The 12239-nt window shown below is 60.6% G+C and overlaps 1 protein-coding gene across 1 annotated transcript; it reads right to left on the bottom strand.

The window, feature by feature from the left end:
• Positions 1-3643: 3643 nt before the first annotated feature.
• GADD45A (growth arrest and DNA damage inducible alpha) lies at positions 3644-5576 on the bottom strand. The gene is made up of 4 exons (XM_056356528.1): positions 5411-5576; positions 5226-5327; positions 4902-5118; positions 3644-4450 (listed from the first exon to the last, which is right to left on the bottom strand). Exons 1-4 carry the CDS (start codon positions 5545-5547, stop codon positions 4337-4339), a joined length of 570 nt encoding a protein of 189 aa, XP_056212503.1. The 5' UTR covers positions 5548-5576; the 3' UTR covers positions 3644-4336.
• Between the last annotated feature and the right edge of the window lie 6663 nt (positions 5577-12239).

The raw sequence follows: 12239 nt of genomic DNA on the forward strand, positions 1-12239 counted from the left end.
ATGTAGGGGCATGTGAAAGCTCAAGTGATTGTGTTTGTACTTTGCTCTTTTGCTATAAATACTCCCATGAAAGAACAGGAATTGTAAAATTCAGGGGAAATACAGACTGGTAGAATGAGGAAAGGAGAAATGAGACCATCTGCATCCACAGCTGTTGGGGAAACCCACGGAGGCGGCGCAGCGATGCAGCACAGACATACCGCGTCGCCACACTGCCCCTCTTTTCTAGCGGGTGAGCCCCATGCCATTTCAGAAAGGGCATTTATTCCCTTCCCCCTAAATTAAGCAGCCAGCTTGTTATTTGTGGGTTTTTCTCTGTATTTTCTAATTTGACTCTTCAATGCTGTGTGTTGCGTTAAAGGGAGAAGGGATGGCTGGTGGCTTGCAGACCTGACTCTTGCTAAAATAGACCTTGCAAAAATAATTCTGCTTTTTCTATCCTCCCAGCTTATCGTCGATCATTTTCCTTGGCCTCCTGGGGCTGGTGAGCTGCAAAGGTTAAGACTCGCTGGATGCATCCTGGATGGGAAGTAGAGTGCTGGGGTTGGGATGGGGATGGCCTGGTGCAGGTGTGACCAGTACCCCCTGCTCTTGACCCCTCCTAATCTGTCAAGGGTCCCCAGTGGGCTGTCCCCAGCATCTCAGGTGACAGCAGGACAGGTCTCCTGCAGCCCCCAGGTGGAACCAGGGTGCGCCTGCTGAGACCCTCAAGCATGCTTGTGTTTAAACCTTATCTCAGGTGGGACCTGTTGGTGTCAGACTGGTGGGGCCAAAAATGGGGAAAAGGAGCTCTCAGAAGATCTGGTGGTGGTTCTTCTGGGCTGGCTGTCGGGGGGGTTGTTCGGATGAGCGCTGTGGTAGGGGTGAGACCTGCAGGACACCTCAGCTCTGGGTGTTCCTTATTAAAAAACACCAGAGTTTTGATTTGTTAGATATTGGGAAGAAATTCTTCATGGTGAGGGCAGCAAGGCGCTGGCCCAGGCTGCCCGGAGCAGCTGTGGGTGCCCCATCCCTGGCAGGGCTCAAGGCCAGGCTGGACGGGGCTGGGAGCAGCCTGGGCTGGGGGGAGGGGTCCTTGCCTGTGGGGGGTGGGACTGGGTGGTCTTGGAGGTCCCTGCAACCCAAACCATTCCATGAATCTGTGATAAAGCCTTGGTTCTGGTGTGGGGAGATTTTTTTAAATTGCATTTTTATTATTTTCCGCATCCTTCATCCCCAGGCAATCCTGACCTATCCCTCATCCAGTTTAGCTTGGCATGCTGGGCTGGGGCCATCATGCCCATCCCCAAAGCCCATGGGGAATGGCCTCCCCGGGGCTGTACCTGGGGGCTGGGGTCCCAGGTGTGAGGCAGAGCCCTTCCCCGGGGAGCTGGGGTCCCGGCTGGGCCACTCTGCCAAAAGGGATCAGATTTTGCTTGAACTTGTTGCTCTGGCTCAATGCGTTTTGGTTTGAGTCAGCAGTCCGGTTTGTTACAAGGCAGAAAAAGAGGCTCTTCCCCAAGCCAAAGCTTTTATACATGTATATCCTTTTAGAAAGAGAGAGATATGTACATATATATATATATAGAGAGAGAGAGAGAGGGAGAAGAGGGGTTTCTTTCAGAAACGTTCCCCCGTGTTAGCAGGTTTTATGTGGCGGGGCCTGAAGCACCCTGTCCCCACATGTACAGCCCAGGCCGGTGGCCAGCCCTGCTGGTGGGGAGCAGGACCCCTGATGTTGGCTGCAGCAAAAAATTAGCCCAAAATTAAATAAAATAAGCCCCAAATTAGCACCAGGCCAAGCAGCAGCTCATGTTCGGCTCTCTGGGTCCCTGCTCCAGCATCCAAAGACATCCCATCACCCCAAAGACATCCCATCACCGTGTGCAGCTGCCGCTTACTCCTCCTCTTGGCTGCTTATCGGAATTAATGTCCTTCCCAGTGTGTGTTGGACGCCCTTCCCTTCCCTTCCGCCTTTCCCGGCAGCTGGGTGCTGCTGGGCTCCGGTCCAGCCTTGCCCCATCCCTGTGGTGCTGGCTGCAGGGGGGGTCAGGGCCCCTCTTGCCTGGGTGGTTTTGGGAGGGCTTGGTACGTGGCCAAGCAGGAACACCCCCCCTCTCCACCCAGAGCTGGCTGGTTTGGGGTGGGGGGGAGATGTGGGGGTGTGGTGGGCTGTGTGTCCCCAGGACCACCTGTGGGTCCTGGCCAGACGGCTTGTAGTGCGTGGTCAGGGGCTGGGAGAAGTGGGGGCTTGGGGGCGTGGGGGTTGGATGGAGTTTGAGCTTGGTAGAGTAGCAAATGTCTTCAATTAATTCCAAAAACTTGATTGATTCAGCCACCTTCTGTTACACACTTAGGAAAGAGCAACAGAGTGCCTGGGTACGATGGCAGAGGAGGGTGAAAGATCCCAGAGCTGGATTTTCACATGCTTTGGGTCAGATATCATTACATTTTTTTCCCTCGATATCTGACATTCGTGTTGCTAAAGTAACATGCAACAGAATTTTTAAAAATGTTCACACAGGGGCAAAAGCCAGCAAACCAGCTCAGGGGGCGTATTTGCTTTTGAAATGCCGTAATAATGCAGCTAAAACCAGAATGTTCAGAAAATTCCCTGTTTGTGCAGCTACTGTGGCTGAGCCTGACCTGACCTCCTTGGTGGCTGGTGCCAGGGCTCCCCCGTGTTTCCCCTGGGCGCGTGCTGTGGGTGGGCAGCCAGCATGACTCCTGCGTGTGCTGCCGTGGGCCCGCTCCCATCCCACATCCCAGGGCACCGAGGATGGCCTGGTTCTGAGCTACGGGCCGGGCACGATGCTGCCATGGGGTGGGTGACGTGGCCCTGCAGCACTGTGCGAGACAGGGACGGGTGCCCTCATGCCGCAGCATGCTGTCCCACACGTCTGGGGAGCAGGAGAACTGGTCCAGCCTCACCACCTGCTCTGGCACCGATCCTGCTGGGGCTGGGGGCAGCACCCCCCCACGCTGGGGCGCAGCGAGGGCTCTGGGGTCTGGCCAGCTGGACAGCATCCAGCCGGGTGCTGCGAGGTGGCAGCGTGCCGGGGCGCACCACACACGCAATCAGGGAAACCCCAATGTAGGTCACTGGTGCGTCCCCCCCAGGCAGCACGGGTGCTGCTTCCCTGCGCTCCTGGGGCACTGAGAGATTTCTGCCATACGGAGCTTGGCTTTTTGTGTGCCAGAGTACAGAATTCATTAAAGCTGCTAAGCTCAGGGGCATGGGGGGCACAGGGAACAAACCCAGGAGGGTTTGTAGCAGCCCGTGGTGGGACACTCGGCCGCTGTCCTGGGAAAGGAAACAGCGGGTCAAGTTTTCCTCTGCCGAGGAATTGGGTTTCCCCACCTTCCAAGAACACTAGCTCTGCAGAAGCCTGTAAAATGCTTCCTCTTGGGATGGGTCTTTCTTAAAAAAACACAAACCTCTGCTAAGTGGCAGTGTTTGAAAAAAATAGCTAAGGTTTCCAACCTTTCCTGCAGCACAGCAGCTGGTTTTTCATTTAATGGCTTGGGAGGGGCCAGGGCTAAACCCACACAGGACCAGCACAACAGGACCTTGCCCGTGGCCAGGACAAGGAAGAAGCAGCTGCCAAATGAGTCCTTTTGACTGTACACTGATGCACGGGGTAAGAAAATAAAACCCAAGAGCAAGGGGTTAGGTTTAAACTTTATTTCAAGAGAAAAAAAAAAAAAAAAAAGCAAAACCAAAACCCCCAAAACCAAAACACTATCCAATTTCAAACAGTTCTATTAACATTGCTGCTTTTAACAGCCAACTGGTAAAAAGATGTGTGATTGCAGACCAACTGCTTAAGGGCATTCTGGTTCTCAAACCTCTGAATATAAATAATTTTTCATCAGTATCATAAAATAACTTATTATATATCTTAGCATAAAAACTTGAGAATTAGCATCCCAAAAATACAATAAAATTGTTTGTAAAATGTTTTGATTAACCTTTTTTGCTCCTTAAGGTATTCAAACCAGAAATTGTTAAGTTGCACTTTAAAAAAAAACCCAAAGCCGTGAAGGGTGTCGGCGTTTTCGGTGGGGCAGGAACGCAGCGCGTGCACCCCAGCACAGCTCCTTCCTCCCAACGCAGCCGCTTCGCTCCACACTCAGCCCCGTCGCTTCCGAGTTGCTTTTCTTCAGTCCCACACCAGATGTAGCTCAACATCAGCCTCCCCCCCCTTGACAGCAGTTTTATAATTTTTTTTTTTTTTTTGCCTCCCCCCCCTCCCCGTAATCCTCGTGCCAGGGCAGGGAGTTACTTCCTGAGCAACTGCTAAAGTATTGCAAAACTCCAGTGCAATTGGGTTCAGTTTGTGCGGCGGCGGCGCGGTCACCGCTCGGGGAGGTTGATCACTGGCACCCACTGATCCATGTAGCGACTCTCCCGGCAGAAGCACATCAGCTGACTCAGCGCTGGATCCTTCCACGGCGAGGCGTGGGGGTTCTGGAAAGGGAGAGGGGCTGCGCTTTAGCAGAGGGGCACAAAAACACAACACCACCCCACCCCGCCCCCCGCCAATCCCCAGGGGGGAAAAAAAAAAATAGTAATAATAAAGCACAGCAGAAAACCCAGGAGCATGAATCATCTTAAATTGCCGGTAAGGCAAACAGCGGCCAGCCCCAGCACCGCGAGCCAAGCGCAGAGAAAAAAATAAAAGGGGGGGTAAAGAGGGGGAAAAATAATCGTAAGGGAGGGGGGAGAAGGGGGGAAACAAATAGTAATAATAACAATCATAAAGGGGGGGGAGAAGGGGGGAAACAAATAATAACAATCATAAAGGGAGGGGAGAGGGGGGGAAACAATAAAGGGTGCAATAACGTGGGCAACGAAATAATAAAGGGTGCAACGGCGCGGGCGCTGCAGCCCTGGAGGGGACCCGGAGGCGCGGGCGCACCGTGACGAGCACGCAGTGCAGGTCAGCGGGCGGCTCGGGGCCGGCGGCGGGCAGCAGCAGCTGCGCCAGGCGCGCCGGGTTGCTGACGCGCAGGATGTTGATGTCGTTCTCGCAGCAGAAGGCCTGCAGCAGCGTGAAGTGGATCTGCAGGGCCGCGTCCGCCGCCTCCTCCTCCTCGTCGGCCGCCAGCAGGCACAGCACCACGTTGTCCGGGTCCCTGCGGGGCGGGCGGGTTGGGGGCGGGCGGAGGCGCACACGCCGCGGGGGGCGCGGGGGGCACCGCCGGGGGCACCGCCGGGGGCACCGGGGAGACGGGGGACTCACACGTTGAGCAGCTTGGCGGCCTCGTAGACGCCGAGGGTGAGGCTCCGCTGGCTCAGCGCCTTGCTCAGCACCTCCTCCAGCGCGTCCCCCGCCTGCTCCATCCTGCCGCCAGGACAAGCACAGACAGGCCGCCGTCACCCGGCCCCGCTCCCGCTCCCGCACCCACCCCCCGCCCCGGCCCGTACCTCCCGGCGGCGCGGTGGTCCCCGGGCAGCTCCGCCAGAGTCATAGTGCAGCCGCGCCGAGGGGCCGCCGCTGCTGCCGGTCGCTCCCGCCGCGCCGCCGCCGCCGCCTCTGCGGCACAAAGGCGCCCCCCGGGCATTATCCCCCCCGCGCCCGGCCAACCCGCGCCGGCCACATTTGCATATCTTATTTCTATTGGTTCATGCAAATGAGGCCGCTCCTCTTCGCCGCCGCCAGCGCCCGGCCTGACCCCACGCCCGCGCCGCCGCCGCCGGCTCGGCCGCTCGCGGGAACCGGCGGGGCGGCGGTTGCTGATTGGCTGCTGTGGGGGAGGGGGCGGGGCCAGGGCCGGGGGGCGCGCCCGTATCGGCCCCGCCCGGGCGGCTCTAGCGCGGGGCTGCGAGCGGGGTCTCGTGGGCGGGCGGCCGGCTGTGGCCCTGCCCCCCCTGCACACACGCCGCTGCACCCCCCGCACCCCGTCCCTGCACCCCCCCTCTGCACCCCCCCCCGCCTGCACGCACACCCCCCTGCCCCCTGCCCGCTCCCCTGCCGGCTGCCCGCCCGCCCTGCCCGCCCACCCGCTGCCGTTCTGGGCTGCGCGGGGGCAGCACCCACGCAGCGCCGAGGCACCGCTGCCAACACCTCCCCGCTGCCTGCAGCTCCCGGCCCACTGCCAGCACAGCCGAGTGATGCCCCCTGCCCGCCCTGCCCGTACCCCCCGCCCGGCCGATTCACCGGTGGCACTGCCAGGCCTGGCGGTTACATCCCTGGCGATGCTTCTGCAAGACCCGTGCACGGGTGTGAGCAACGTGTGCCAGGGCGCATGGCCACGATCCCTTGGCACAATGCTGTGGCTGGCAGCTCACGGCGGCGACGATGTCGCTGCATTTCCATTAACTTTTGGGGCCGTGGGAGGCAGCCGGGGGCCACGGGGCTGATCCTGAGCTGCACGGTGTGATGGACCCCCCCTGGCCTGCAGAGTGCCCACACGGCTGGGGACAGGAGCGCAGGGGCTGCTGACCCCCCTATGCCACCGGCCTCCCAGGGACCCCGGCTGCCTTCGCACAGGCTCTGGCTTCCACCTCCACGGTGTCCCCTGGGATGTGGCTTCTGATGTGCATCCCCTGTGAAATCTTTTGCTGGGTTTGGTTTGGCTCCTCCTTGCCCTGCTCGGGGCCAAGGCTGAGACTCTCCCCCTGGCTCCCTGCTGGGGTGGGGGATCCCCAGGCCTTGCCTTAGAGGGCACCCCACCGCCCCTCGTACAGCCGTGTGGCACCCAGGGGAGGCAAATAAGGCAGCAGAATCTTAACATGAATGTGCTGTGTGCAGCAAAGGGTGCAATTTCTGGAAGCCTTGCTGGCCCGGAGAGAGTTTGGGAAGAAACCCCAGATTCTGGAGGCAGCATCGGCAGCTCTGGCTTCCAGCTAACATGCCAGCGGGGGCCAGCACGGCGTGTGCTCACTGCTCACCATGGTGCAAGGCCCCGGGTTCAGGCGACGATGGTGCCCAGGTGGCTGCATCGCCCTCCTGCCCGGGGCGTGTGGTGTGGCACCCACGCCACAGCTGTGTGAGCAGCGGCACCGTGCCCGGCACCTCTCCCCGCCGAGCAGGAGGGAAAGGCAAGCAGTGGTTCCAGCGCACGGCCGGCGTTTCTGGCGTGGCGTGCATCCTCCCGCTGTCAGGAGCGATCTGTTCCCTCTCTCCAGTTTGTTTTCAGCAAGGCCACGCTGTAATTTCCCGGTGAGTCACATGCGTCACAGCCTGTGCCATACCACGGGCAAGGAACACCTTTCCTGAGCGCGGGCTGGAGCCTGTCACAGAGGTCACAGAGTTACCTGGAGCCACCGGTGGTGGCACTTGGGCAGAGCCGCCAGCACGCGCAGCGGGCAGGCTACGCCAGCGGGCAGGCGGCCGCCCCGGCGCCCTGGCATGCCCACCCGAGGCACAGTGCGTTGCTGGTGGCGCTTCTGTTGCAAATGACGCCTGCCAGTGCTCCCCCCTGCAAATACCCCTGGTGAGGGAAGCTGTGCTGGGCTCTTCTCCACTACCGCTACGGCAAAGTGGCGCGCCATGTCGGTGGAGCCGTAAGGCCGCTCCGCAGCTGGCTGCTCAGCTAAGCCGTGGGTGTCTGAGCCCCGAGGGGGAGTGGCTCCCCCAGCCCCCCGGGCCAGCTGGCTGCCAGCGAAGGGGGCACCATGTCACCATCGCCGGCCCCTCCGTGGGGTTGAACTTGGGGTTTCTCCGGGAACTTACTTTTGCTGCCATATGGCTCATCTCAGCCTGGGAGACCTCCAGGGAGGATTACTGCTGATGGGAGCTGTGTCAGAGATCACGCTTTCTCAGCTGTTGCACCTAAAAGCCTCCGTCCTGCCACAGCGAGTGCCAAAAGCCTTGCCCAACCCGGGCTGCGAGCTGGCACGGTCCCGCAGGCTCCAGTGGACCCTTGGTGGTCCCTCACAGAGCTTTTGGCAGTGTGTGTTTTAAAATTTTGCTTGTGTAGGTGTTTTCCTTCGGTTCATAAACAGCAGCAGCCTTTTTTCAAGGCAGTGTTTGCTGAAGCGTGGTGCGCTGTGCTGGTGAGCGCAGCTGAGCGAGGCAAAGCAGCATGCAATAAGCTGCTTGCAGAATCACTTAATTAGCCATTTGGAAAACGAGACCGGGGTAGGAAACCGTTTTCCATAGCAGAATACAGAGAGCAATTTAAGTAGCCCCTCAGTCGTGTTGGCTCTGGCGAGGAAAGCTTCCAAAGGTTTGCATATGTCCCCCCGGCTCGGCGCTCGCTGCCCATTGTCCCACCGCTGCAGCCCTGATGAGATATGACACGACTTAACGAAGCCCACAGCGTCAGGAGAAAGGGGGGGAAAAAAGCCTCTTTTGCATCAGGTGGAGGGGTGGCAGATGGCAGGACCATAGCAAAACAGGTGGGAGCATTGTGTGGTGACCCTCCGAATTAAGTTCGGTTAATTTGCTGTATCTCTATTAGCAACTACAGTCTCCGGCTTCGCTGCGAGATCTCAGATTGTATCTCACAGGCGGTCTGGCCGCGCAGCCCCATCTGTGGCCGGCCACAGAGCTAAATCTGTCTCGAAGGCAACTGCAAAGCAGCTAAAGCCTCTTTTCTCTCTCGGTGGCAGCAGCTCCCCGACCTGCGCTGGTAATGAGAGCAGGCGATGCTCTAAAACTGCATTTTCTTTGCAGGTTTCCTGGCTGGGGACAATTTTCCTTCCCTCCCTTTGCTCTGAGAAGCAGCAAGGATGCTCAGGAGGCATGCGGGTCCCTCCTGCTTTGCAGTGGGGAGAGAGATATCGGCTGTGCTGGGGATGTGCTGTGCCCGCTGTTCTGGGGAGCCCAGGATGGAGTCGGACCCGCAGTTGTCGCTCCACCAGCTCCCAGCCAGCAGCTGTCACTAAACTTGCCTTTCATCGCCTGCCAAAAAGCATCCAAGGCGTTTTGCTCCCCCCCTGCCCTTTAATCCTGACTTTCATAATTCACCAGGCTGATGCCTGCAATCCCCTCTGTGTCCGGCACCACGGGGAGGTGTTACGTGGGGCCGTGGGGCCGTGGGCTTTAGCTGCTGGGTGGCTGGTGACAGCGGGGTGAGCGCTGGGTTCACACGCAGGGGTTTCGGAGGTGCCCACTCAAGTCCTGCCTGCGGCTCGGTGGGAGCTGCCGCCGTGGGAGGATGTTCTCGGGCAGCCGGAGATGTGTTTCCTGCATGTCGGAGCTTAAAACCAGTTGTTTTAAGTTTTTGGCAACTAGACCAAACACCAAACGGTGTCAGTGAGAGGTGACTGAGACCTGACCCTGCCGAAGCGGCTGGCAGCCGGCCAAGCCCCTTCCCGGGATGGGGGATCTGCCCACCGGGTGGTCCCGGCCACCGCGGCTGCTCCTGCACCGTGAGCCCCAGAGCGCAGCGCCAGGGGCCCCGCAGCTCCCTCTTCGCTCGGCTCCCAGCCCGCGAGGCCCCGTTCCCCACGTCAGCACCCACTCCTTTGGTCCCTTGCTTCGCTGTGTCCCACGAGGGACCTTCGGTGCCATCCCTCCCCTGCCGGGGCTCTGGCCCTTGGCTCAGGGCTGCGGTAGCACGCGGCTTGCCCGGCCGAGCAGCACGGCGCTGCCGGCGTGGCACAGCCCTGCGTTCCGGGTTAGCGTTTTCACTCCCCTTTGAATCTGCTGGATAACAAGGGCAGCGATCGCCTCTGCAAAGCAAACGCCAGCTTGCACATTCCCCGGGGCGGCCTCTGGTCCAACAGTCACCGCGTTTTCCCAGTGGCTCCCAGTGTGGTGCTGCCGCGCTGACCCCAGCCGGTGCAGCCAGCTCTGGCCGCCTTCCCCTCCCTGGGCCGAGCCCCTCGAGCTGGCCGGTTTTACTCGCCTGGGTCTGAATTTTTATTGGGGATTTTGGGACAGCAGGAACCCTGCAAATGGGGAACACAAGTGGGAGTGCTTCACCCTCGTCCCCCACCCTGGCTGAATGTCTTTCCCTCCCTCAGCAGGAGCGTGGCAGCCCGTGGCTGTGCTGCCTCAGCAAGCCTCTGCCCTGCTGCCGGCCACGGGGGCTCAGGCAGCTCCTGGTGCCTCTGAATTCAGGGCAGCAGAAACCGGGGCTGCTCCCCGAAATGTGCCGGAGAGGGCTGCTGCTGGCCCGGGCAGCAATGCTCCCCCTGCCCGCTGCCACCCCTGCCGCTGGCTGCACCCCACCGCCCTTCCCTCCGCGCCAGGATGGCGTTCTCCTGACCCCGTGCCTTCGCAGGTGCCTGCGCCACCCATGTCCGTGCCACAGCTGTGGCCGGGTGCCGGCAGCCCGAGCCCTCCCACCCAGCTGAAGCCAGAGCCCAGGCAGCACCGGGCAAAGTCCGGGAGCGGGGACACCCCCTTGTCGCCCACAGGTGCCGCTCCCCAGATAAACCTGCAGTAAAAGGCAAATAACAAACTCGGTCCAATTTGATAATTGCATGGAGTCACCAAACGGCGCAGGGGTGGCATTCCCATGAGGGGGGATCAGCTCGGTGCGGGCCGACGCAGGGGCCACCCCAGCAGCACACATGATGGGTCCTGCTTGCCCAGTGCCTGCAGGAAAGCCCCAGTGCAAGCAGCTGGGAGGGCTGGTGTGTGTGTGCTGTGTCCCAGTGCAAACCCAAGTCCTGGGCACACGTACCCTTTCAGGTACGGCCTGTGTCCTGCTGCGCCTGCGGCCAGCACGTAGGGCGTGTGGGGACAGGGTGTGCGGTACGTTCATTTCATTTAATTGTCTCCTATAAAGCATCGAATTGGGAGAATGTTTAAAAATAAAAGGGGACAGGACCCTGAAGTGCAGCCCTGAGTTTGATGGCCGTTGCCGTAACGACTATTGCAGTATATATAAATGAAACTGTGACATTTATTTACCTGAAAGCAGATTTTAAAATGTATGTAACGGCCAAAAAGAGGGGAATCTTCCTTGCAAGGATGCTTGCAAAGCTCTTAAGGACGACTTTGACATCGACCCACCCTGGGCTTGGCCCCTCATGCTGCGGCGATGCCCGGCACCTGGCAGGGCAGCAAAGCCCCTCCGGTGGTTGTGCCAGAGACCTGCGGGGGTGACACACGGTGCCCGGGGCAGGGAAAGGAGGGGAAGGGGACGGGGGGCCATGGAGAGGGGGAGATGGAGGAGTGGGAGCAGGAGGGGGAGGGCAAAGCCGGACCCCGGGGCGGGGGGGGCAGCTGGCGGGGCCCCCGTTGTCACGCAGCACCAGCCAGGGGCTCTCGGGCCCCGCAGCCCCCCCCGGCAGCCGTGCCCCCCCCGCCCCGCAGCCGTGTGCCCCCCGCGCTGCCCCTGCCCGCTCCTGCGCCCCTGCGCGGCCGCAGGTGAGCGCGGAGGCCGCTGCAGCGCCCCCTGGCGGCGGCGGGGAGCCCAGCGAAGGGCGCTCCCGGCACTGGCGCGTCAGCAAAAACAACGGTTTTTTTTTTAAAAAAGTAATTTTGCAATAAGGAAAAAAAATATCCCAGGTGCAACAGGCAGCAGCAGGTAAATGCGGCCTTCAACAAAGGCGCTGCCGGGGGCTGGGCCGCATTTGGGGGCGGGGATGAGGCCGGTGACCCCGGTGGCATCCCTGCGTGCCGTGCACGGCTGGTGGGAGCAGCGGGGCGGGGCGGGGGGGCTGCTGGCGTGGGGCCGGGAGCCACCGGCGAGCCGGGGGGGAAGGCAGGGGGAGCAACCAGAGGCAGTGGGAGCAGCGTGGGATAGGGGTGGGGATGTCCCCTCCCGGTGGCAGCCCCCCACCAGATCTGTCCCCCGGCACGGGGAGTGGCTGCAGCCCTGGGGGGAAGCAGGGCCTCTCTGCCCCCCAGCCCAGAAGCTCTTTAGGAGGAATTAGAGGGTGCAGAAAAATGCAGCAACACGTGCTCGGGGCACCTGCAAGGAGCTGCTTCTGGCTGGCCTCATGGAGCCACGATGTCCTGCAGAGCAGGTGCAGGGCCAGGGGTCCTGCTTCCCCGCTGTCACTGGGGGGACGCGGTGCCACCGCAGCATCCCACCTGCAAGGGGGACGAGGGCCTGCCCTCGTGCCTGCGGAGGTGCCATGGGGGCCTGTCCCCATGGGCCCTGCCTGCGGATGGAGTGGGTCATATCCAAGTCCATGAGCAGTGATGACCGCAGACGGCGCCGGCTGCTTGCCTGGAGGATGCTTCTCCAACCAGCGCAGCGGCACTGCTGGGGAGCACCTGCAAACAGGGTGGTTGTCAACTGATGGCAAATTAGCACTCGTTAACTGACTTCCAGTATTGCAGAACTCAGTGAACTGGGGTAGGAGCCCTAGGATCGCTTTGTTTTCCACCAGCAAGCCCTCCCCT

This window comes from Falco biarmicus, chromosome 11, assembly GCF_023638135.1.
Source record: "Falco biarmicus isolate bFalBia1 chromosome 11, bFalBia1.pri, whole genome shotgun sequence".
NCBI classification, from domain to species: domain Eukaryota; kingdom Metazoa; phylum Chordata; class Aves; order Falconiformes; family Falconidae; genus Falco; species Falco biarmicus.

Excerpts from the sequence above, each read along its gene's own strand:
- GADD45A (XM_056356528.1), bottom strand. The coding sequence starts at position 5,547 with ATGCCCGGGGGGCGCCTTTGTGCCGCAGAGGCGGCGGCGGCGGCGCGG. Across the intron at positions 5,119-5,225 it reads GCCGCCAAGCTGCTCAACGT|GGACCCGGACAACGTGGTGC; the intron begins GTGAGTCCCCCG and ends CCCGCCCCGCAG. Across the intron at positions 4,451-4,901 it reads TGCACTGCGTGCTCGTCACG|AACCCCCACGCCTCGCCGTG; the intron begins GTGCGCCCGCGC and ends CTCCCTTTCCAG.